General features: G+C 40.5%; 1 protein-coding gene across 50 annotated transcripts in view; it reads left to right on the top strand.

Annotated features, from left to right (window-relative positions):
• SRRM1 (serine and arginine repetitive matrix 1) overlaps positions 1-22,961 on the top strand; it is a 30,466-nt gene extending 7,505 nt beyond the window's left edge. For 4 of the 50 annotated variants that reach the window (XM_023635481.2, XM_023635490.2, XM_070260703.1 and 1 more), the window contains 13 exons: positions 607-810; positions 1,538-1,732; positions 2,007-2,126; positions 3,962-4,236; positions 9,537-9,617; positions 10,131-10,217; positions 11,907-12,051; positions 12,439-12,480; positions 16,602-16,712; positions 18,513-18,974; positions 19,539-19,734; positions 21,325-21,528; positions 21,921-22,961. In XM_023635481.2, the coding sequence (XP_023491249.2) occupies positions 607-810; positions 1,538-1,732; positions 2,007-2,126; positions 3,962-4,236; positions 9,537-9,617; positions 10,131-10,217; positions 11,907-12,051; positions 12,439-12,480; positions 16,602-16,712; positions 18,513-18,974; positions 19,539-19,734; positions 21,325-21,528; positions 21,921-22,025 (2,227 nt within the window). In that variant the 3' untranslated portion in view covers positions 22,026-22,961. The remainder of the gene's footprint in view (positions 1-606; positions 811-1,537; positions 1,733-2,006; positions 2,127-3,961; positions 4,237-9,536; positions 9,618-10,130; positions 10,218-11,906; positions 12,052-12,438; positions 12,481-16,601; positions 16,713-18,512; positions 18,975-19,538; positions 19,735-21,324; positions 21,529-21,920) is intronic. The other 46 variants (XM_023635484.2, XM_070260709.1, XM_070260708.1 and 43 more) reach the window with 29 other exon arrangements.
• The last annotated feature ends 228 nt before the right edge of the window (positions 22,962-23,189 follow it).

The raw sequence follows: 23,189 nt of genomic DNA, 5'->3' as shown, positions 1-23,189 counted from the left end.
GTTAAGCTTGAGCCATAGTGGCAACTACGTGGCTCTTGATGAACCAGGTCTGCTGCTTTCTTTCAAGTTAGAGAAACTCCTATTGAAAAGGAAAAGGGCTTCTCTCCCAAAAAAGCTATCTTAATGTGAGTGTGATATGTTTGTTTTATCTTCTGAAGAGCATATTGCTTTAACTACATTAGTCATTTTTCTGGAATGACTGAACTGTGGTGGGGTCTGTCTGCATCTATACTCTCTTTTGTTCGGTTTGACTTATTAGAGCATATCACTTTACTTTTATGTGTCCTCTTCCTCTGCAAAGTTGGTCTTTGGTCTCCTCTCTGGGATTGATTGAGAGAACCTGAATCAAGAGTCCTGGGTCAGTGCTTTCCTCTGTTCTAACTGGTACACCAGAGAATGTTGTTATCCTTCATTTGCTTGCCTTTCTCATTTTCTCTTGCCCTTTCCTTATTAAGTAAATCTGATAGGATATCTTATTTCTGTAGGAAAGTTCTCAGATAGAAACAATAATGGTGTAATTAAGATGATCAATCCTCGAATCTCCCTTTGACCTTCTCCCCCAATTCACATTTTTCAAAAACCTGAAAAGAATTGCTTTCATCCTAGACGCAAATCCAGATCTCCTTCCCCTAGAAGACGGTCTTCCCCTGTCAGGAGAGAGAGAAAGCGCAGTCATTCTCGATCTCCCCGCCACAGAACCAAGAGCCGGAGTCCTTCCCCTGCTCCAGAAAAGAAGGAGAAAACTCCAGAGCTCCCAGAACCATCAGTGAAAGTAAAAGAACCTTCAGTACAAGAGGCCACGTCTACTAGGCAAGCACATAAAAACTCATTTATAAGTATCGCAGGTTTAGGCTGTTATTAAGTGACTATAAATATGATAGCTCTGAGTTTAGAACATCAAACTACTTGATTATTTTCCTTTTAGATTTTGTAAATTATAAAGTTAGCTTGTTGAAAAGAAAATCAAATTGTATACGAGAGTATGACTAAAATGCCCCAAAGGTGACCACTGCTATCTGTTGGTTACATTATTTCAGATAGCTCAGATAACTGTAACTTGCTTTTTTATCAATATTGTGGACAACTCTACACTTTCAAAAAAAAAAAAAATGTATGTGTGGGGGCCAGCCCCATGGCCAAGTGGTTAAGTTTGCACGCTCTGCTGCGGTGGCCCAGTGTTTCGTTGGTTCAGATCCTGGGCACGGACATGGCACTGCTCATCAGGCCACGCTGAGGCGGCGTCCCACATGCCACAACTAGAAGGACGCACAACTAAGAATATACAACTATGTACTGGGGGCTTTGGGGAGAAAAAGGAAAAAATAAAATCTTAAAAAAAAATAAAAAAATGTGTGTGGTTAGAATTGTTAGTTGCTCATTGGATTGCGCTCAAGTGTGTATATCTCTTGGAGGTGGGGAGAAGGCTCCACGGATTTTGAAAACTTTCTAAAAAGAGAAATAAATCTATTCCATCATTGTAATATGACTTAGGAGTCTGAGTAGAAGAGGGGAAAAAATAAGTTTTTTGTTACCACAGTGACATCCTGAAAGTTCCCAAGCCTGAACCTGTACCAGAGCCTAAGGAACCTTCTCCGGAGAAAAATTCCAAAAAAGAGAAGGAAAAGGAAAAGACCCGACCAAGATCGCGGTCTCGTTCCAAATCAAGATCCCGGACACGTTCTCGCTCTCCTTCTCATACTCGACCTAGGCGGCGCCACAGGTCCCGATCACGGTGAGTTGTGGCTTTGCGATCTGCACAGATCTTGTTTTATGTGCTACTCTTCTAGGTGGAATTAGGTAAATGATTTCAAAGCAGTGGAAAACATGTAGTACAAATGTTATTTGGATTTACAGAGAGAATTTGAGGATACTTTCTGTGTACCGTAAAAATCTTTACCTTGATGTAAAATTCTCTCTCTTGAAATCCTTTTTTAACTGTAGCTGTGTCAAGGAATTCATTCCTTGCTCCTGATTTATTCAGGTCCTAATTCTGTTTGTTATGGCAGATCATACTCACCTAGAAGGCGGCCAAGCCCAAGAAGGCGGCCATCTCCTCGAAGAAGAACTCCACCAAGACGAATGCCTCCTCCACCAAGGCATAGGAGGAGCAGATCGCCAGTGAGACGGTGAGAGTTTTCTTTTTCTTTTAAATTTGGAAGTGTCAGGTGTATTAAAGTGCACCATATATTGTTTTAGGCTAGTGTTTGAATTAGTGTTCCTGGAAGAAAGAACTCGTGAGTTGTAGTAGATAATGTCTTGTAAAGAGCCTGTCTCCTTTGAGGTCTAACACTGTTATTTGTGCAATGAAAAGCAACGATAATCAGGTGTTGGAAGATAAAGAACAAAAAATTTACCATCTTATTGGTAACTTTTTGTTAACTTTTACCCTTTCAGACCCCACGAAGAAATTCTACTAAGTAAGGGAATTGCCCACTTTCCGTCTTCCTTTGGGTTTTCATTACCACTGGCTTTTGAAAAGTAGATGACTACAGAGCCAGTAAGCTGCTTTTACCAGTATTAGAATAATTCATTTGCACTATGCTTTTTCTTTAATATATTTTTTCTCATAGAAGTAATGAATGCATAGTATAAGCAATTCAAACAAATAATAAACTGAAAATTACCTGTAATCCTATTCCATAGATATAGCCATTGTTAGCAGTTGGGTATCTAGTTATCTTTTAGGAGACTAGGCTTAAAAGTAACCCTGTCAATACCAATATTTTTTAAAAATCATTTTTAAAATTAGCATGAGGTGAAATGTTTGGATCTAACACTTTGAACAAAAAGATTGTTGCTACATCTGCCCAGAGTCGAGTCCTGGTGCCCCTGGAGCACTTTCGTGCCTTCTCGACAGTGTGTTGCACCTGTGTTGAGGAGTAACCGTGATGATGGTGCTTCAGAGTCTGCTTAGGACAGAATTGTTTGTGTTCGAGTCTTTAAAGGTTTTTTTCAGAGAACTAAGTCAACTTGGGAATAAAGAGGGGGAACAATAAGCTCCATAATTCTTTTTGTTTGTTTCAGCAGTCTGAGGTTTTTCAGAGTCCTGTACTTTTTAAAAGATAATGTTTTCCTTTGGGGAGGGGTTCTCAAGGTATATTGAACCATTTTGATTACTACTGAAAATTATAAAATTGATGCTGCTGCTGATAAACAAGACTAATGATAGAAATGGTCAGTCAATTTGGCATCATACTTTTCTTAAATTGATTATTCCTCCTTAGGAGAAAAGTAATGCTGGTGCTTTCTAATACAAGATTAGTGGAAACAGCTATTTCTTATATTGGAGTTTTGCAAACAGTGTGTTTTAATTGTGCTTACTGAGCCATTTAGCAGTCAAAATATTTTGCAGATTTTGTAAAATTCCCTTTCAGCCAGTTTTTATCTCACACTTAAGGTAGGGTTTCTTTTTTTCAGGTTCTCAGGAATTCTTCTGCCAAAGGTGAATTCTGCAGGTACACATAATTGCAACAGAACTTACCACAAATTTTGCCGCAGAATTCGAGAGGCCCCTGCTTCTAAGTTTATGTAGCTAAATGAATTCCTAATCTTGCACATCTTTTTTTAAAAATGGCAACCTAAAGGTTGCTTGACATTGTGTTGTTAAATGGGATACTTTGCCACCCAACTTTTGTATGCAAACTCCAAACGTTGATAGCATTCCTGAGGAAGAAAGAGAGTGGTTAGTTTTTGTTATCATATCACTCAACTTGACATGTTTTCTAACTGGAAAGACAACCTAGACAAAGCATTTATCACAATAAGTTGTTTTTTGTATTTAGTCTCAGAACTAGCTGTTTCCTGTCCTAGGTTATGGTTTTGTTTCCCTTTTTTTTTTTTTAACTCATTTATGTGCTTAGCTACATAAACTCAAAAATTGGATAAAAATAGCTGTATTTTTCTGTAAATTGCACGTACTTTGAAGTATGCGGTTAATGAGGAGGAATACTTTATTCCACAGAAGGCGGCGCTCGTCAGCATCCTTGTCTGGGAGCAGCTCGTCATCCTCTTCGTCTCGTTCCCGGTCACCGCCAAAGAAGCCTCCTAAGAGGACATCCAGCCCCCCTCGAAAAACTCGCAGGTTATCTCCTTCAGCGAGCCCTCCGAGGCGAAGGCACAGGCCGTCACCTCCAGCGAGTCCACCGCCAAAAGCTCGTCACTCCCCAACACCCCAGCAGTCAAACCGTACAAGGAAAAGTCGAGTTTCTGTCTCTCCAGGGAGAACTTCAGGTAAAGGTAAAAATCAAACACACAAAACCAATATGTTGTCTCTCTCTTTTGGCTACAAAGTGCCTAATCAGTTGTTACTGCTGCCTCCCGCCCTTCTGAGTATGAAGTAGGTGGGTAATGTTTGTATGTGGTGGTCTTTGTAAATTTGCATAGAGGCTCAGCTTTTCTTTCTTGCTTTAAGTTCTTGAGGTTTGTTGAAATAGTTTACATGTAAAATGTTTTGTTTTTAGTAGTGCCCTCTGGCACTGCGTAGGTGGAGAAATATCGCTCGCTGTACGCTGTTGGAGGTGGGGTGGCTGTGTTTGATGTCTTATTTGAGAACTTCATATTCTGTTTTAGTTCTTTCTTGACTACATTGTGCTCTCTAGGGAAGGACATGGTGTCCTTAAAAGCTGATTTGTTTTTTTAATTTAGGCTTTAGGCAGGGTTCTTCTGAGTGTTTGCTTTATTCTGCAGATTGATTTCTGAGGAATTTATGATCTGATCCTGCCAGGCAAGTAGAATGCTGTGTTAGTCTGAGTGTAGGTTGTGGTCTGTTGAGATTTGTTTCTTTAGCATTAGATAGACATGGAGAAAAACTGTAGGATCTATTTGCATCGGGCCTCTGGTGCTTAGGGCTGGAATGATAAAGACAGCCTGAAAGGTGAGTAGTGTGGAGGGGGAGGTTCTTAAAAGCTGCTATAGTAATTGGATTTTAAGGAACAATCTATAAGTTAGTATATACTGGGCTTGCTCTCATCACATTTAAATATTTAGGTTAGAAACAAAGAAAATGGGGATAGGCAAAATTTTGGCTATATATTTTAATGAACTTGAAATCAGGATTTTTATTCAGCACTCTGCTGCTTTGTCTCTCGTCCACCTCTACAACCCTGCAATGTGGTGATGTCTAGAAAGGCAGATTTTGCTTTACTTTTTTTGAAGTCTGTTGCAGTGAGGTATGAGAAGCTATCAGAGTGAAAGGGAGGCTGACAGATGATAATAATGTGTGAAGAGTAAGATATAGATTATTTTCTGAATTTTAGCAGGTTGGTGATACATAATTAGAAATTGTGTGGTTATTTTTGCTGCGTTGGCTTTTTAGCCCTAGACAGGCAGCTGGATAAGAAGGGGAAACCTTTAGGTCGTTCAGGTTCAGACTTAATTTAAGCATGGAAGGGGGCCTTAGGATCGCTTGTTTTCATAACCTCATGTCCCCTATTACTTTTCATTCAAAATCGGGGAAGATTCACTTCAACCATAGTTTCCAGTCACCGTGTCCAAATCTGATGCCCTTTGTCCTGACGTATTTTTCCTTTTCCTGTGTCTGTACTTCCCACTATTTCTTTCCTTTGTCTGGAGCTGGAAAACTTTCTAGTGAAAAAATGTTGTAAGTGTTCCCACCTGTTGCTTTCCAAAAACACATCAAGTTAGGAGTTTTCTATTTACATCCTATGTCCGAAGGGTAATAAAAGCACCTGAACAGAAGGACTGAATCCTTGTTAAAAGAGGTTAGGTTGATAATTCAAAATTACTTGTTACCTTTTTAAGAGTCTGCACAGGTACCAACCTCTTGTGTTTTGATACATTGTCAGGGGAGGAGGCCTGCTTTTCGGGAAACAAGTCGCCGTGGATATGTACATAGGAGAGAAATAAATCATGGTTGAAGATAAAGGACTAGTTACGTTCTTATGGATTCTGGGGCAGGTCTTCCGTGTTTAACCAGAGACGCACTGAGGGCACTGTGGTTGGAGGCTGCCTCATGTCCACCAAAGCTGAACCGTTCTAACTACTTGGAAATAACTTCCTATGGTAACGTGGTCCCGGCCCTCTGTGATGAAATTTCAGAGCTAGGAAAGACTTCAGAGATTGTCTCGAAAAACAGATTCTCAGGTTAAGTGGTTTGGTCAAGGTCAGCCAGCCAGGACTTTAATCTGGGTTCTTATTCCCTGTTGAAAAATGTATACTTTGTCCAACTTTCCTATCCCCAAATGCCTCTTTTGATTGCTGGAAGAAAGAGATGGAGGGTGGGATGAAGTTCTTTAGTTTCTGTACCTGGTAGTATGATTTCAGAAATTCCTTTTTTGTAGTCTCCATGGCTAATAAGAGCAGTGACATCATTGGAAGGTCATAGATTTGACTTTTGCATTGCACGTGGTGGTCACCACTCAGGGCTTTCAGGTTCTGCTCTTGATAGTGGGCAAATGGAGTGGGAGGGAAGCAGGAAAAGTATTTTGGAGAATTTAGAGGTCAGTTATTTGTAGTACAGTGTATATTCTCATCTGAAAGGGTCTTTGGGAAACACTTTGTAATCGGTGCACATCAGTTAAATTGCCCTTAGTCCATAACATAGTGCTTTGAAATCATTAGGGTATTTAGTGAATTATCTTCGCAGCGGATCTACACCTGTGGTGGTGATTTTGAGTTTAGGTCAGCTTAGCCGTATACATTGTGCTCTGTAGACATTTAATGATTATTTTACTAATTCTGGTCACAGAGTGACTTATCTTTACAAGCGATCTTTTGGGCAAGTCTGGGAGATTAATAATTAATAGAATTGTTGAAGTACATTTAAAATTCTGGTTTTTCAGTTGACTTAGAAGATTTCTAGCTTTATGCTAGAATGATTTTGCCCTTTGAATACTAAAAATGACATTAACCTAACAAAGTAAACTGTATAAACTCTTATCTAGACAGACAAACCTGGGTGAAACGTTAACATTATTCATAATATTAATAATGCTGTGATCCATTCAGTCATGTTAAACCAGAGAAAGGCTATAAAATGGGTCCTTGTCTAATGGTATGAATACATTGGCAGTAAATACTATTTTAACTAAGCCGTTAATGACAGATTGAAACAGGATAAAACTCCACATGTGTATTTCCATGGGGAAAAGTGTAAATAATGTTATAGTTTAATTGTATTATTTACTAAGAGGCATTTGCCAACTATCTGGCAAATAAACCACATTTTTAACGTTTCCTGGGGGAAAATACATGCTGACATCCGAACAGCCAGCTTCCAAACACATTTTGGAACCCAGTTCTCTAAGGTGGTAACTTGGACATATGGGTTTATAGATAACTGGATACCTATAGTATCTTTTCAAGAATTGAAGATTAACTGACACTTAAAAATGGAGAATACTGGGGCAGGCCCAGTGGCATAGTGGTTAAGTTCATGTGCTCTGCTTCGGTGGCCGAGGGTTCACAGTTTCGGATCCCAGTTGTGGACCTACCTACGCACTACTCATCGAGCCATGCTGTGGTGGCATCCCATATCCCATATACAAAATAGAAGAAGATTGGCACAGATATTAGCTCAGGGACAGTCTTCCTCATCAAAAAAAAAAAAAAAAAAAGAATACTGATCAGAAAAATAGCCTCAAGTCCTTAAAGGCCTTTCTATTTCATTTCTTTGTATTTGTTAAAGTACAAGTTTTAAATACGCTTTTGCTACCATGTTTCATGATAACTAATTAGGTGTTAACCATTCTCTATCCAATCCAGTGATTTGTCCAAAAGGCTTTTTAGGTAGAATCATTAATAAAATGCTGGTTATTTTAAAAGTATAGTGGTGAATTCTTCAGTTTGACTACTTTAGCAAAGATGAGATTGCTGTTTTAGATGGCTAGCCCCTTAGAGTAAGCCTTTACAGAATTCTGAATGTGGACGTCTGCTAAATAAAATGTATCAGCATGCTGGGTCGGACATCCCCTGGTAAGTGCTTTAATCAGACAGAACAGGTGTAAGGCTCCTGAGGGGATCATATTGTTTAGTTCTTAGAGGGGTTTTCTCAAATGATGTTTCAGGTTAATCTATACTAAGATGAATCACTGTATCTGTAAATACTTCTGATTTTAGTTGAAGCAATGGGTAAAGTTATTAACTGTTGAAAATTAAGACCTGTGCCCTAGAAAAAGTGTCTTGGGTTCAGATCCTAGTTCACTTAAATTGTCTATGTGACTTTGGTTGAAGTTACTTCTTTTTAAGCCTCAGATCTTTCCTCTTGTAAAATGGGGGATGGAGAGTGATGCTAGCGATGGTGCTTAATAATACCCCCAGCGCACAGAAGGGAGTTGCCATAATAATTTCCATGCAATTGGCAAAAAATAAGTTGGATAATTCATAAGGGACCCACAGTTCTCCTGCCACCTTAGGTTTATCTCAGAGCTGCTGCTTTTTTTCCCTTTTTTAAAGCTTTGGAAGAATCATCCAGCCTTAGTATTTAATGATTTTGACCATTGTGAAGGTCATCCTTTTCTAGGCAGTGTAAACCCCTCCTGGCTGTCGTGAAGGTTCTGCTCCACATGACCAGCCTGCAGCTTCTTGGGGCCTCTTCTCCAGACCAGGCAGCTTTCTCTGTGGAAGTTTCATCAGATCTTATTTCTTAATCATTTATCATCTTGATTACTTTTCTGAACCCACCTATAGTGGGTGCTTGGAAGCTCTTATGCTGCTGAGGCCTCTGTGGTTGTGTGTGTTGTGGGGTAGCACACGGAGGTTTGCTTTATTGAGCTCATTGTTTACATAGCATAAATCCTGGTCTACTCAGAAACAGCAGCTCCCCAGTTTTTCGTAACTGTCGTTTCTCTTGGGAGAGTCTTAGGATTTGAAAATCAGATAGAGGGGCCAGCCCGGTGGCGCAGTGGTTAAGTGCGCATGTTCTGCTTCAGCAGCCTGGGATTCACTAGTTCGGATCCCAGGTGTGGACATGGCACCGCTTGGCACACCATGCTGTGGTAGGCGTCCCCCATAGAAAGTAGAGGAAGTTGGGCATGGATGTTAGCTCAGGGCCAGTCTTCCTCAGCAAAAAGAGGAGGATTGGTAGCAGATGTTAGCTCAGGGCTAATCTTCCTCAAAAAAAAAAAAAAGAAAAGAAAAGAAAATCAAATAGAGGTTTTTAAGGTTTTCACCAATTGTTTAAAAATTCTTGCTTATGCTTTCAGGTAATGTTCAGATAATGACAACAAAGTCTTATACGCATTTTTAAATTTTCAATAAATCCTTTATTTTTTTCTCTCTGAAGAGAGTCACATAGTTGTATCTCTCCCGGTACATAGTTGTTATCCTAGTTACAGGTCCTTCCAGTTCTTCTGTGTGGGACGCGGCAGCAGCATGGCTTAGTGAGCGATGCTGAGTCTGTGCCCAGGATCTGAACCAGTGAACCCTGGGCTGCCAAAGCGGAGCGTGTGGACGTAACTGCTATGCCACTGGGCCGGCCCCTCAGTAAATTCTTAATGCGAATAGTCACATCTATTTCTGTGCTCTTAAGAAAATGTCTCGTTGTGTAGCTTTGGTGGTTTTTTCCTTACTCTTTTTAGTGACGAAACATAAAGGTACTGAGAAAAGAGAGTCCCCTTCACCAGCACCCAAGCCTAGAAAAGTAGAATTATCTGAATCGGGTAAGTTGTTTTTGTTTTTTGTTTGTTTTTTAAGCTGCATTAGATTTGTTGCACATTTGGTCATCCCTTATTGGTTAAAGATTAATTATGGGACGTGGCTTAGTGGTTAAAAGCGAGGACTCTGAAGTCAGACCAACCTGTTTGAAACCCCAGCTTCACTACTTAACTGCTTTTTGTTTAATTACTTAATTTATGTGAGCCTTGTTTCTGTGATCTCTGAAATGTGGATAACAGTACCATTCTTTAGGTTTTTGAGGATGAAGTGCTTGGCATCTAGCCTGACCTATAGCAAATGCCTAAATCAGTTTATTTTGATGACATTGGATGAAGATAGTCTAAGTCAGCATTTAAATTGGCATTTTCAGCTCTTCCTTCTTTGTAAAAAGTGTACTAGTAGTTGTATTGCTTGACCCAACCAGATAAAGGTTTAAGAAACCATTTTTCAATTCAGATCTGTTACATTTTTTGTATGTGTAACTAAAGGAACACTTTCTAAATGCATCCGTCTTTCAGAAGAAGATAAAGGGGGCAAAATGGCTGCAGCCGACTCGGTGCAGCAGAGACGCCAGTACAGACGCCAGAACCAGCAGTCGTCGTCAGGTATGGGCGCTCAGGAACCTGTTTCTCTCTGCATTTCCTCATAAACAGTACTTAAGGTAATAAATGTCCATCAGAGTAGTGAGTGCACTTAGGAGAAATATGTTTGTGCCTACACAGAAATCCGTTGAGGAGGGAGTGTTAACTTTTTGGGTTTTGGTTTTAAGTCCTTTCTTAAAACTTCATTTTCTTTTAAATTGTTATAACAGTAATACATCTTTAGAGTACAACAGTAAAACAAAATGAGGTATAAATTGGAAAAGTATAGTTCTTTTCCCAACCCCAGTCTTAACTCCCCAAAGCGTTTATTCAGAAATTTTCTGTGCACGTGTAAGCATTTGATTTAAAAAGAAAAATAACAACCATGAGGACAAGCTCAAACTGTAGATGATGTTGCCTGCCTTCTAGCTTACTGTAGCTAGACATCTTCCCTGTTAATTCTTAGGAGAGGATCTACCTCATTTTTTTTACTAACTGCAGCTATTTTATTATAATAATACAGTAATTTATGGAGCCAGTCACCTACTTGAACATTTAGGTTGTTTCTAGTTTTTTTGTGTACTTGTGTAAGTGTATCTGTAAAATATTCATCAGAAGTGGAATTTCTGGATTAGAGTATGTGCGCAGAAACCTGGTTTTTAAACCAGATGTTGTGATGTTATTAGCTCACTTGATATTTGTGACTGATCTAGGCACTGCCTTTCCTTTTCATTGATAAGCTGGAAACCGCAGCATCGCGCAGTGGCATTAAGTCAATTAAAAGCTGTACAGCTTTGCAGCTCATTGAGGATGAAGTTAATCATGGAAAGTTTAAAAATGCATAAAGGTCTTGGGCATCTTTTGGTGCTTGGGAGTTTGTTTTAAATTTAAGTTTGGATATTTGGGAACAGTTAGTTATTTTAAGTTAAAGAAACCATGTTCAAACAATTGAAGTTTTTCTCTTTGCAGCCCTGGACATTGTTACCAGGCCTGTAGGAAATGTCGTTTGTTTGTTTGATAAATGTTAGTGATATAGAATTGAGTTACTCACACCCTAAGAAGACTTTCAGTAGCTTTAAAAGTGCTTAGAGTAGCAAGAATCAAGTAATTACTTGAGATGCTTTTTAAGCTTTACTTAGTTTTTTGGAAAATGACTAGATTCTTTTTTTTTTCTTTTTTAAGATTGGTACCTGGGCTAACAACTGTTGCCAATCTTTTTTTTGTTTTGTTTTCCCCTGCTTTATCTCCCCAAACCCCCCCTGTACGTAGTTTTATATCTTACTTGTGGGTCCTTCTAGTTGTGGGGGGACACAACCTCAACGTGGCCTGATGAGTGGTGCCATGTCCGCGCCCAGGATCCGAACCCTGGGCCGCTGCAGCGGAGCGTGCAAACTTAACCACTTGGCCACAGAGCCAGCCCCTGACTAGATTCTTAAGGGACACTTGTGTCTTGTTGGGATTGTGCCGTGGAAATGATTTAGAAAACGTAACCGTACAGTAATGATGATGTGTATTTATGCTTGGATTTCAGGTCACTGAGTATATATTGATATTGCCTTTGTTCAGAACTGATGGCTTGTTTGTGTGCTTGCTTATGTTAGTGAATTTGACTTGCTAATTTGGATACTGCATCTGCTTAGATTGAGAAAATATGGACAGACTTTTAAGATAAGCACAGACCTAATGTAACTTTTTGTAATTGTGTAATTACAGATTCTGGCTCCTCCTCCTCTTCGGAAGATGAGCGACCCAAGAGGTCCCATGTGAAGAACGGGGAGGTAGGCAGGCGGCGGAGACATTCCCCTTCCCGGAGTGCCTCTCCCTCACCTCGAAAGCGCCAGAAAGAGACTTCCCCTCGGTAATGTTTTCTCTTAAGTAGTCTTCTCTGATGTTCTGTAGTTGTGATGAAACTTCATAACTTAAAAAGGATGGGCAGTCAGCTCACTTTAGAATTTGGTTAACTCCGTTTCAAAAACGTGCAGAAGGGGAGGGTCAGATTTTGTTTTTGGGGGGTTTGCTTTGCTTTGTTTGGTGGTTATTACTACTTAATGAGAACTTAGTAAGTTTTGTACCACCATGTCTTATGTGTGTGTGACTAGAATAGACCAGTTAAATCATAGCATTAACTCCTGAACATCTTTGAACCTTTAAAAATAAGTATCTCCATCAGTGATACTTGACTCCAATGAAGTAAATAATTTGGTGAATGGAATTCTTGACATTTGTTTTTCTCCACTGCTCTCAGGATGCAGATGGGAAAGCGATGGCAATCGCCAATGACTAAAAGGTTGGTTAGACACTACTTTATAAATTAGGGTTATGTGTCAAAGTTTTAGCAACTTAATATACTGTTTAGGTAACCTTATCCCATTCCTAAATGTACAGTGGGTATGGCTGTGGAGAAGTTCCTCAGTTGTTTTGGTTTGATTATATTTATTTACACATCAAATTTATGATAGAATTGTGTACAGTGTTAATTTTAGAACTCATTTGAACTCAGTTTTTTTGTGTTGTTAAAGTATCTGGATATTTTCCAAGAGACGGGCTAATAATAGCTCCTTAGAATTAGTGGGGCGGGACTTTGTGGTGACTTTAGGGAAGGCAAGAAAAACTGGAGGGACTTGAAGAAGATTAGAAATGAATGTAAGGCTTTGGCCCTGTGGAGTGTTTCCTGTAGTAGGAGGGGAGGTTGCATATCTGTTGAACCTTTGTGATCATCAGTGTCTATGTGACCATAAAATGTAACATTTTAGAGCCAAATCATACATAGAAATCTCTAATTCTGGCCTGTCTCATAAGAGAGAGAAAACAGAGGCCCAAAAGTAGTAGAGTGAGTTTCTTAGGTTGTGAAGTGACAAAGCCAGGTCGTAGACATGTGCCATTGGCATTACACCATCTTTGCTCGTCTTCTGCTTTTTGAGGTCTTAGCTGCCACTGAATTTCTAAGTATTTATGTTTCCTGAAACTGTCGCGCTGTCCTCTTTCTAGCTCAGTCTTTGAAGTTGTGTTGTTGGAGGCAGTCTCGTTGATGAGTGTTGCCTTGGAAGGGCTTTCTGGGAGTGGTCAGCAGTGTTTGTGGGGGAGCAAAGCAGTGTACTTGCACTGTGGTAGTAACTGCTACTTGACAGTGAAAAATAAAAACTTAGAGTAAATTTAGATGCTAAAGTATTCTGTTCACTGCTCTTAATTACCTGTCTTGTGTAAAACTCCTAGTACAGCAGCTAAAAAATTGCTTTACAAAATCAGCTTTGTGATAAGATTTCTTCTCTTTTTCCCCCCATTATGGAATGACTTTCTCTATTGGAAAGAGAGTCTCACAACAGTGAAATCGGCACTAATGTTCCTCACCCTGCTCAGGGTGTTTTTGTTTTGTTTCCCCTCATTAAAAAGGTACTTTAAGTTGTAGCCTCAACTTTAATGATGTTAAAAATTGCCATTGAGTATCTAGGGTTTAGAAATAAAGAAATAATTATTTAGAATCATGCTTCAGTGTGGTATTCTTTGTGGGTTTTTTTTGAGGAAGATTAGCCCTGAGCTAACATCTGTCGCCAATCCTTCTCTTTCTGCTGAGGAAGACTGGCCCTGAGCTCACATCCATGCCCATCTTCCTCTACTTTATATGTGGGACGCCTGCCACAGCATGGCTTGACAGGCAGTGCGTAGGTCCACACCCAGTATCTGAACTGGCGAACCCCGGGCCGCTGAAGCGGAACGTGCAAACTTAACCATTGCGCCACCGGGCCGGCCCCCAGTTCAGTATTTATTGTATTTCCTGGTTCAGTACTGTATTTGAAGAAGGGAAATACAGGCTGGTGTTGAATATTTTGTATGTAGAGTTTAAATATTGAAAAATGCAACGTTTTCCATGTTCATAAACATTTGTTTTTGGATCTTGAACACTCCTTAATTTAAAAGATACAAGGTATTTTGATCACACTTAGTGTAAAAAGATGGTCGTCACATCTGTGACTTCTTATCTTCACTCCCGGGTGGCTGGTGGAGTGAGGTTCTGAAGAGGCCCCTGCAGAGATGGGGGCTGGCTCCTCCGATAAGGCTTGTCTCCCGCACATACTGGAGGGGCGAGAGCTGCAGTGAGGCGTAGTGAGACTGGCTTTCACGCAGTGTAGGTGTAAAGCTTCCTGTTCAACAATTTCTACGCACTTTGGAAGGCTTGGCTTGGCATTGGCATTGGCATTTAGAGTAACTAGAAAACGCTGAGCTTTTTTTTAACTCCTGAAATGTGTGCCTTATGAGCTCAGGTAAGAAACTCTGTAGACTTTAGGGCATAGTTTGGTTATGGTTTTATTTACTCTTAGTCTCTTTTTGGTTATTTTCTCACAGAGAAACACAGGACTTTGAGGGTCATCACTGAAAGGAGCCTTTTAGTCACTCTAAGCCTTTCATTTTACAGATGAAACTGAGGCACAAAAGATATATCTCAGGTCATTAGTGTATCATAATAGATTCTAATCTGAGTCCACTGTTTTAATGACAGTTTCTGATTAAGTTTTGCAAACTGAAATTGGGAGAACATTTTTAAAGAGAAGCCACATAATCAGCAGTAATATACTCTTATACTGTGATACCTACTGAAAACATATTGGGAGTTCGGTTTTTTTATCACCTCATCCTCAAAGGTTGCAAGTATAGATGTTTGCTTTTCTTCTTTTTAAGTCAAAACTCAAATATCTTTTCACATTTGAAATCTTTGTCAACCTGTTGAAACAACATTTTAGTCATCCTGTTTCTCCAGGTCCTGTACTTCTGCGATTAACTTTGCTAGTAAAGTGGCTTCTCTTTCACTGTCCTTTCTTGTAGTTGATAGTTCAATGTCTATATTTCATTCAAAGCTTTTCTTTTTCGTGTTTTTTTTTTTTTTTTTTTTGGTGAGGAAGATTGGCCCTGAGCTAACATCTGTGCCAGTCTTTCTCTATTTTCTATGTGGGAGACGACCACAACATGGTTTGATGAGCAGTGTGTAGGTCCACGCCCAAGATCTGAACCCACGAACCCCGGACCACCGAAGCAGAGCATGCAAACTTAACCACTACACCACCAGGCCAGCCCCAGAAGCTTAGCTTGATATACTGCCTCTAGTAGTTTATATTTTAAATCTGTTAAAGTGAAGTCTTATTCTCTACAAGGCATAAACAAATTTAAATTGAAAATTAAATAATGTTTCAGAATTTTCTGATCTGTGACAGAGCTCTCCTTAGTTTTAAAGGAGAACCAAGACCAGTAAACCTTAGAAAATATTTCCACATTCATAGGAAACATTAATCCTGTACTGGGCAAGAAATTAAGAACTAATTACATTATTTGACTACTTTGTATTTGCAAACTTACCCAAAAGGTAGCAAACTGGGTTGGTGTCTGTTTAACCTGTGTGCTAGGAGACTGCCGTGGGTTAGTGCAGTCGGTGTGCGGCCGTGTTCTGCATAACGAGCTTTTGGTCAGTGCTGGACCGCGCGCACGACGGGGGTCCTGTAGGATTAGTACCGAGGAGGCCTGTGTGTAGCAGGCTGTACCATTTAGGTTTGTGTAAGGACTCTCTGTGATGTTCACACAGCAGCAAAATGGCCTAAAGGTGTGTCCCCATGGTTAAGCAACACAGGACTGTAATCGTATTTTTCAGTTGTGCTTTTTGAGGTGGTTAAGTGTATTGCTGAGCTCAGAGGTTTATATGATTCTTAACTATATTTTAAACCACATTACTCCCAGTGATAGCATCAGTGCTCAGACAACTTTGGTCGTTTGTCTTTGGGATAGTGTTCTAGTTAATAGTTTGCAACTCTTTCACAGTGGAAATACATGAGAAAAATCAAGAATTTGGAGCACTGACACCCAGATTTTGGGCCTGAAGCCACTGGTGACTATTAACATTTACAATTTCTGTATTATAATATTGAAAGTTTGCCCAGGCTTTAAAGCAGTTGTTTCTAATAAGGAATCAGAATCACCTGGAGAGGCTTTTCAGCAGACACACGCTAGATCAGGGCCCTGACCTGGTGAGCACAGAGCTCAGAGAAGCTTCCCAGGTGATTCTGATATTCCAATTAAAAAGTGGTGCTCTGAGGCAGGATTTTCACCCTTTTTTCTTGTATCCTGTTACGAATGTTTTATATCGTGACCCAGACTACACATTTATATACTGAAACAGAAATTTCACCAAACCGTATTTACCTTTACTGCAAGTAAAACACTCTGATTTTATATTTTTGTTTAAATGCTGATTCTTAACATGGGGTTTTGACTAATAGTATTCAGCTATAGTTTGAAAAACACTGCTGTGAGGGATAGAGTAACAGTTGGTGCACTTTGGGTTAATAATTATTGAATCCATGTCTTCTGGATCACTTCATTATAAATGCTCCGGCTCAGAGCAACTGTCGTTTTCTTTTGGTGCAGCGGCAGACGGAGGAGGAGCCCCTCCCCACCACCCGCCAGAAGGCGACGCTCTCCTTCTCCTGCCCCTCCTCCTCGACGGCGCAGGTCTCCCACGCCACCACCGCGCCGAAGGTACTTCATCACGTACGCTCACTGGAGCAACATTGAGTCTGGGTGATTGAGATATTAGAGTGGCCTTGCTCAGCCCTTCACAAAATGCCACATGTTATGAGATTCCATTTACATGAAAAGTCCAGAACACAAATCTACAGAGACAGGAAGTTGGTTAGTTGTGCCGAGGGAGGGTGGGTAGGGTAGTGTTGCTCATCCGTGTGTAGACTGGAACCATGGTGATGCGCCCTTTACATGCGTAGACTCTATGGTGTGTGAGTCGCATGTCACTGCAGCGATTACAGAGGCGAAAATGTTAACTCTACGGTGAAGAATTCCTGGCAGACGCCTCCTTAACTGAGGAATCAGAGTTAACATCCCCGGTAATATATTGACATCACATAGTTCCTGGGTGCCTTTGTAGTATCCTTACCAGTTATGCAGAACCTCAGTCTCATTGTTAGGAAACATCAGACAAACCCACATCGAAGGTCATTCTCCAAAGTAGTTGACCAGTACTTTTCAGAAATGTCAATCATGAAAGACAGACTGAAGAGCAGTTACGAATAGGCAGAAACTTAAGGACACGTGATCCTAGTGTTTGGAAGCTGGAACGGAAAGAGGACCTTTGTGGAAAACTGGGGTGGTATTGGTATGTTAGTTGATACCAAGTTAGTACTGAGGTTAATTTCATAGTTTTGATAACTTTCCTATAGTTTTATAAGATGTTAAGTGACCAGTCACCTTTATTGCAGCTCTTCTGTAAATCTAAGGTGATTTCACAAGGAAAGTTAGGGAAACAGTTTGTAACGGCATTGCTCAGATACGTCACCGAGTGGCATGATGGCTGCTGCCGCTCGAGTGCCTATTATGTGCCAGGGCAAGTGCTGGGTGCTTTATGTGATTTCACCTCTAGTCCTCAAGATGGTCGTGCTTGGTAGGTGGTATCGTTCCCATTTTTCAGGTGAGGAAATAGAGGTTCAGAGTTACTAAATAATTGCCCGTCGGCAAAAATGGAAGTGCGCTCTACCCTGCTACCCAAAAGGTAGCCTGTGCCCAACTGCTTCTAGGCAGGGAAGTGGTTGGAGCTCAAGGTCTGAACGTTTCAGGAAGAGAAATTAGGCCGTTGGAACTGAAGGCTATCTGCAGCTCTAACTCCTAAGAGGTGATGAGGGTTGTGTAGGAATTAAACGTGAAGAGGAGGGCCAGGCTGGCTTTCCAGAGGGATGCAGTCTGCTCAGCAGTGGACTTCCACTGAAGCCGTCTTAGGAGACAGAAAATGCAGGTCTCTTTGAGGAGGGTAGAGGTGCTGTTGAAAGTCGGGCCGTGAACTCTGCTTACTAACAGAGTCCAGAGGACGGCGGAGAGAGGGCGCCGCAGGGAGAGCTCTTTGAGGCACAGACTTCCTGAGTAAGTTGACCTCAGTCAGTGTGAGTCCTACTGATGTAGTGACCTAGTTATTACATAATGACAGTGGATGTTCACAGTTTCCTCAGAGCAATGCCAGATTCTCTTCTCAAAAACCTTATATTGATTCAATGAGGATTGTGTTAAATGACTTGACAAATTGGAATTCATTCTGAAAACTGAAATTTCTCTGTTAACCAATAGTGTCCTATTTTGTAGTCATCCAGAATAAACGGGAATTCACTAAGTGGTTTTTTTTACTTTAAATAAGGATAAACACATAGTATTTCCACTTAGAAATATGCTCTCTACCCGGTGCTAACTACAGTGTGGCCATAACTGCTGGTTAGTTTTCTTTGCGTTCTGTTTCCTTATTCTGTTGGATCTTTCAACTTCGTGATGTGTTTTTCCTAGGACTCCTTCTCCTCCGCCACGTCGGCGCTCCCCTTCCCCGAGAAGATACTCTCCTCCCATACAGAGGAGATACTCTCCTTCTCCACCTCCAAAGAGAAGGACGGCCTCCCCTCCTCCCCCTCCTAAGCGAAGGGCGTCACCATCCCCGCCACCAAAGCGCCGGGTCTCCCACTCCCCGCCGCCCAAACAGAGAAGCCCCCCGGCCTCCAAGAGACGCTCGCCTTCGTTGTCATCAAAGCATAGGAAGGGGGCCTCCCCGAGCCGATCCACCCGGGAAGCCCGGTCACCACAGCCAAATAAACGACATTCGCCCTCACCGCGGCCTCGAGCTCCTCAGACCTCAAGTCCTCCACCTGTTCGAAGAGGAGCGTCATCATCACCCCAAAGAAGGCAGTCCCCATCTCCAAGTACGAGGCCCATTAGGAGAGTTTCCAGGACTCCGGAACCCAAAAAGACAAAAAAGTAAAAACATTCTCTGCTTTTTGGTTAGGAACGCTAACTTGCATAGCTCTGTGTTTGGAAGCTTTTTCTTTTCCTTTACCGAGAGATTACAGAAAATAAGCCATGAATACAAACTTGTAAGGCAAATTCTAGGTCCTATTCACAGATTCCTTTCTGTTTTCAGGATAATTCCTTATGGCATAAACTAAATGCCGTAAGATTTTACTTGGTTTTTAGGAGGATGGGGTTTTGGAGGGGTGTGCTTCCAAAGCTAAGTTCTGAACTGACATACAGCACGTCTCTTACGTGTCTATGTAAGACTGATAGAAGCAGTCTGAAAGAAAATAGGGGGAACGGGTGTTACTAATTTCATACAGAAAAATCATGGACAGAATGGTGGGGCTTGAACTACTCTCCAGGAGACTTGGATGATATAAATTTGATATGTGTTAGTAGAACCAACCAACAAACTAAATGCTGTAAAACATGTAAAGTTTGTGACCTGTTAATGGTGGTTGGTTATTTTCTCTTAGGAAAGATCTGTTCTTAGATACTAAATGTTTTGTTTTGTCCCTCTGTTTCTAGGGCTGCCTCTCCAAGCCCTCAGTCTGTAAGGAGGGTCTCATCCTCCAGATCTGTCTCAGGATCTCCTGAGCCAGCCACTAAAAAACCCCCCGCACCTCCATCCCCCGTCCAGTCTCAGTCGCCCTCTACCAACTGGTCACCAGCGGTACCCATCAAAAAGGCTAAAAGCCCAACGCCAAGCCCGTCACCGGCAAGGGTATGTGTCTCTTGTATTTGGGACATTTTTTTATAATTGCATGTGCTCACTTAGAAGCAGAGAAAATGTTTTTGACTTTTGTAGCTCAGAAGAGTATTATTTTCTGTTTCAGAGACTTCAGGGAGGCACAGATTAAGTGGTAGTGGTTTCATTAGCAGTCCATGCTTAGTACTCTGGCCACCCACTAATTTGTGATAAATCTAATATTGTTAAATTCTAGAATCTTGGTGGTTGAGATTGGGCTGTATCGAAAATCTAGAGAAACGAAAAATTACCCATGATTCTATTATCTAGGGGAGAAATAGGTTAGTATTTCTGATGTTTTTCTCTATTGTTTGTTTGACACTTTTTGAGATAACCTAGTTAAGGCCACACAAATCAATAAAACTTACCATCTTAGATCCTGTCTTTTAGTATGATTTAAACTTTATAAAGGAAAAAACTATCACAAAATGTGGACAGTGGTTATGTGTTAGAAGAGAAACTATGAGTTATTTTAATTTTTTTTTTATATTTGTAATGCTCTTATTTTCCATATAATGGAAATATATCATTTCTATAACAAAGAAATGAACTTTGCAAGCTGTGAACTATTAGGTGGAATGGGAAGTATTTGCTTGGCCCATACAGTCTTATCTTCGGCAAGCTACGTAAGAACAGCACTCTTTTTTTTACATTGTTGAGTTTGAATATCACTGGGGTATCAAAATATCAAATATCAAAATATTGGAGTTTAAATTTTTTCCCCCTTTATGAGTCACTGATCTGATCTTGGACAGGTTTCTATATTTTATAAAATCAGTGGTCAGATGTCCATCTTAATAGGTTTGACTGGATTATTGTGCAAATTAACCGAATGGTCTGAGGAATTTCAAGTAATTGCTTAGAAGTGTGAAATCTAAGAATTACAGACTGGATTCAGTTATAGCAGAGCCCGCCCTTTGCATAAGTTTGGTATATATGCAGTGAAGAACAAACTGTCTCCAGTTTAAAGATGGGGGGTCAGATGGTGAGTAGAGACATGGCATTCACTCAGGCATGTATTTAGAATAAGAGCTGTATTTTTTGACAGCCTGTTAGGCTAGTATTGTGGGTGACTTGCGATACACCCATTTAATCCTCACAGCAGCTTTGTCAGGGATTATTGTACCCAATTTAGGTCGACAGAAAGGGCTCAGAAAAAGTCGAGGTCAAGTAGTTACAGGTTCAGAAAACCAGAATTCAACTTAAGCCTAGTTGACTTCAGAGACTTCTGTTTCTTTGTCCCGTCTGCTTTTCCTTAGCTCTGGAGGCGGACCCTGACTTGCAGTTTGTGTTTGGGAAAGCTGGTTTAATGTGAAATTAGTTGGGGAAAGTTATAAAAATCAGTTACCTTCAAGGTCCGTTCTGACTCCTAAAATCTGAGAAGAATGTCTGCCTTCAGTGCAGTTCCCGTCTCTAGTGATTGGCCTGGGGCCTTTTTTTTTTTTACCTGAAGCCTTGTGAATCCTGTGATTTGTCCATTTCATTATTTTCTTGAGGAAAAATGTTGGGTTGGACGGAATTTTACTCAGGTTGATTTTTATTGCTGTTATTTTTCTGGATTTCTAGAATTCGGACCAAGAAGGAGGTGGAAAGAAGAAGAAGAAAAAGAAGGACAAGAAACACAAAAAGGATAAGAAGCACAAGAAGCACAAAAAACACAAGAAGGAAAAGGCTGCGGCTGCGGCTGCTGCTGTAACGCCTGTGGTCGCCGCTGCCCCCACAACCACGTCAGCACAGGAGGAGCCGGAGGCGGAGCCCGAGCCCCGGAAGGTGAGGACGCGCGCTGTCTTGTGACTATGCGAGTAGCCAGATCGCTTGATTTTGAGAATTAGCTAAATAATTTTTTCTAATAATTGGCTACTTGGCTGTTAACTCTCTTCTGATCTCTTTCTTGATGACCTACCAAAAACAAGAATTTGCCAAGACTGAGGATAAGGATGCAAATGGCTGCCCAAAAGCTTAATGTATATTTTTTAAAATAACTTTTGTGAGATATGATTAACATACTGTGTATATAATTCACCCACTTAAAGTGTATGATTCGTTGGTTTTTAGTATATTGCTAGAGTTGTGCAGCCGTCACCACAGTTTGCTTCTGCTCTGTAGTTGACTTCTCCCATTAGTGTCTCAAGACTTAACGAGATGACCATTCTGGTTTTTAGGAGACTGAGAGTGAAGCCGAAGATAACCTTGATGACTTAGAAAAGCACCTGCGTGAAAAGGCCCTGAGGTCAATGCGGAAGGCTCAAGTGTCCCCACAGTCTTAGGTGGAAATGTTTGTTATGATGTAAATTTTATTTGGTTTGTACGCAATTCGATTTCAAAATTGCTAAAATGTGTTTGAGCTTTAGACTATAACATTTGTTGTAATAATTGCTAGGTTGAAGTTCACCATGTAAAAACAGGGCATGGATTTACATTGCAAAAGGTGTCCACAGTGTGTTAGTGACATTCTTTCATTGACAGCTGACATAAATTCATTTAGAGTGAAATATTTTAAGCCAAAAAAAAAAAAATCCCTTTTTTAAAAAAGGGGGTTTAAATATTGTTGGCATTCTATGGTTCCTTCAAATACCCCTGGCTATTCCCAGAGGTTTTTCTTTTTTTTTTTTTCCTTCTCTTTTTGTCTTTTGCGTCTTAGCACCCATTTAAGTTATGATGCTTCCAACCTTGTATGGTTTGCAAACTTGCCCAAAAATAAGACCACTGTTGAACTACCACAAAAGTATAAATGAATATTTTAATGCCACCATCTTTCCTGTTGCCTGTGGAGTCTCTGCTGAAGTGAATCAGGATTCGAGCTCAAGGAGGAGACAGAAGACAAAAGCATGCTGTTGCCAGGGAGGGCGCCGTGGGTTTCTCTTGATGGGTAACAAGTCGATTTGGAACACTGGAATTTCATTCTATTCTGTTGTGTTTTTCTTTCTTTTTTTTGTAAAGGCAGTTAACTAGACCCAGGAAGGATCCTTCAGTTATATAAAATTTTGTTTTATGAAATGTCATGGCTCCATTCATAATTTTGTCTTGTTCTTCTAATTGGTATATACAACTTTCAGAGCTCTTGTATTTGGAAGGCTGGAAGGGCCCAGACTTTGAAATAGTGTCTTGTTTTCACTGTTTTTGTTTTTTTGTTTTGTTTTTTTTTTAAACTAAAGCTATATAAAGCTTGTGGATTAAACAGAATAAATTTCTAAATTTAAAAATGTTGGCCATTCACTTTCACTTACCCGTCTCAATCAGTACTGTAGGAAGCCTAACTTGCTTAGAAATCTTAAAGTGCCTGTGTTTTTACCGCTGTGGCACCTCTGGCAGAGTGAGGATTGGGCGAGGGAAATAAAAGGTGATGAAATTAAAGTTTTGCCATCTTTGTTTTAACAGTTAACGTGGTAAGTGCTGGAAGGAAAGTGCACAGTGCATTCGGAACACGTGTA

Source organism: Equus caballus, chromosome 2 (assembly GCF_041296265.1).
Source record: "Equus caballus isolate H_3958 breed thoroughbred chromosome 2, TB-T2T, whole genome shotgun sequence".
Taxonomy (NCBI): domain Eukaryota; kingdom Metazoa; phylum Chordata; class Mammalia; order Perissodactyla; family Equidae; genus Equus; species Equus caballus.
This window is presented reverse-complemented; position numbering and strand designations above follow the sequence as displayed.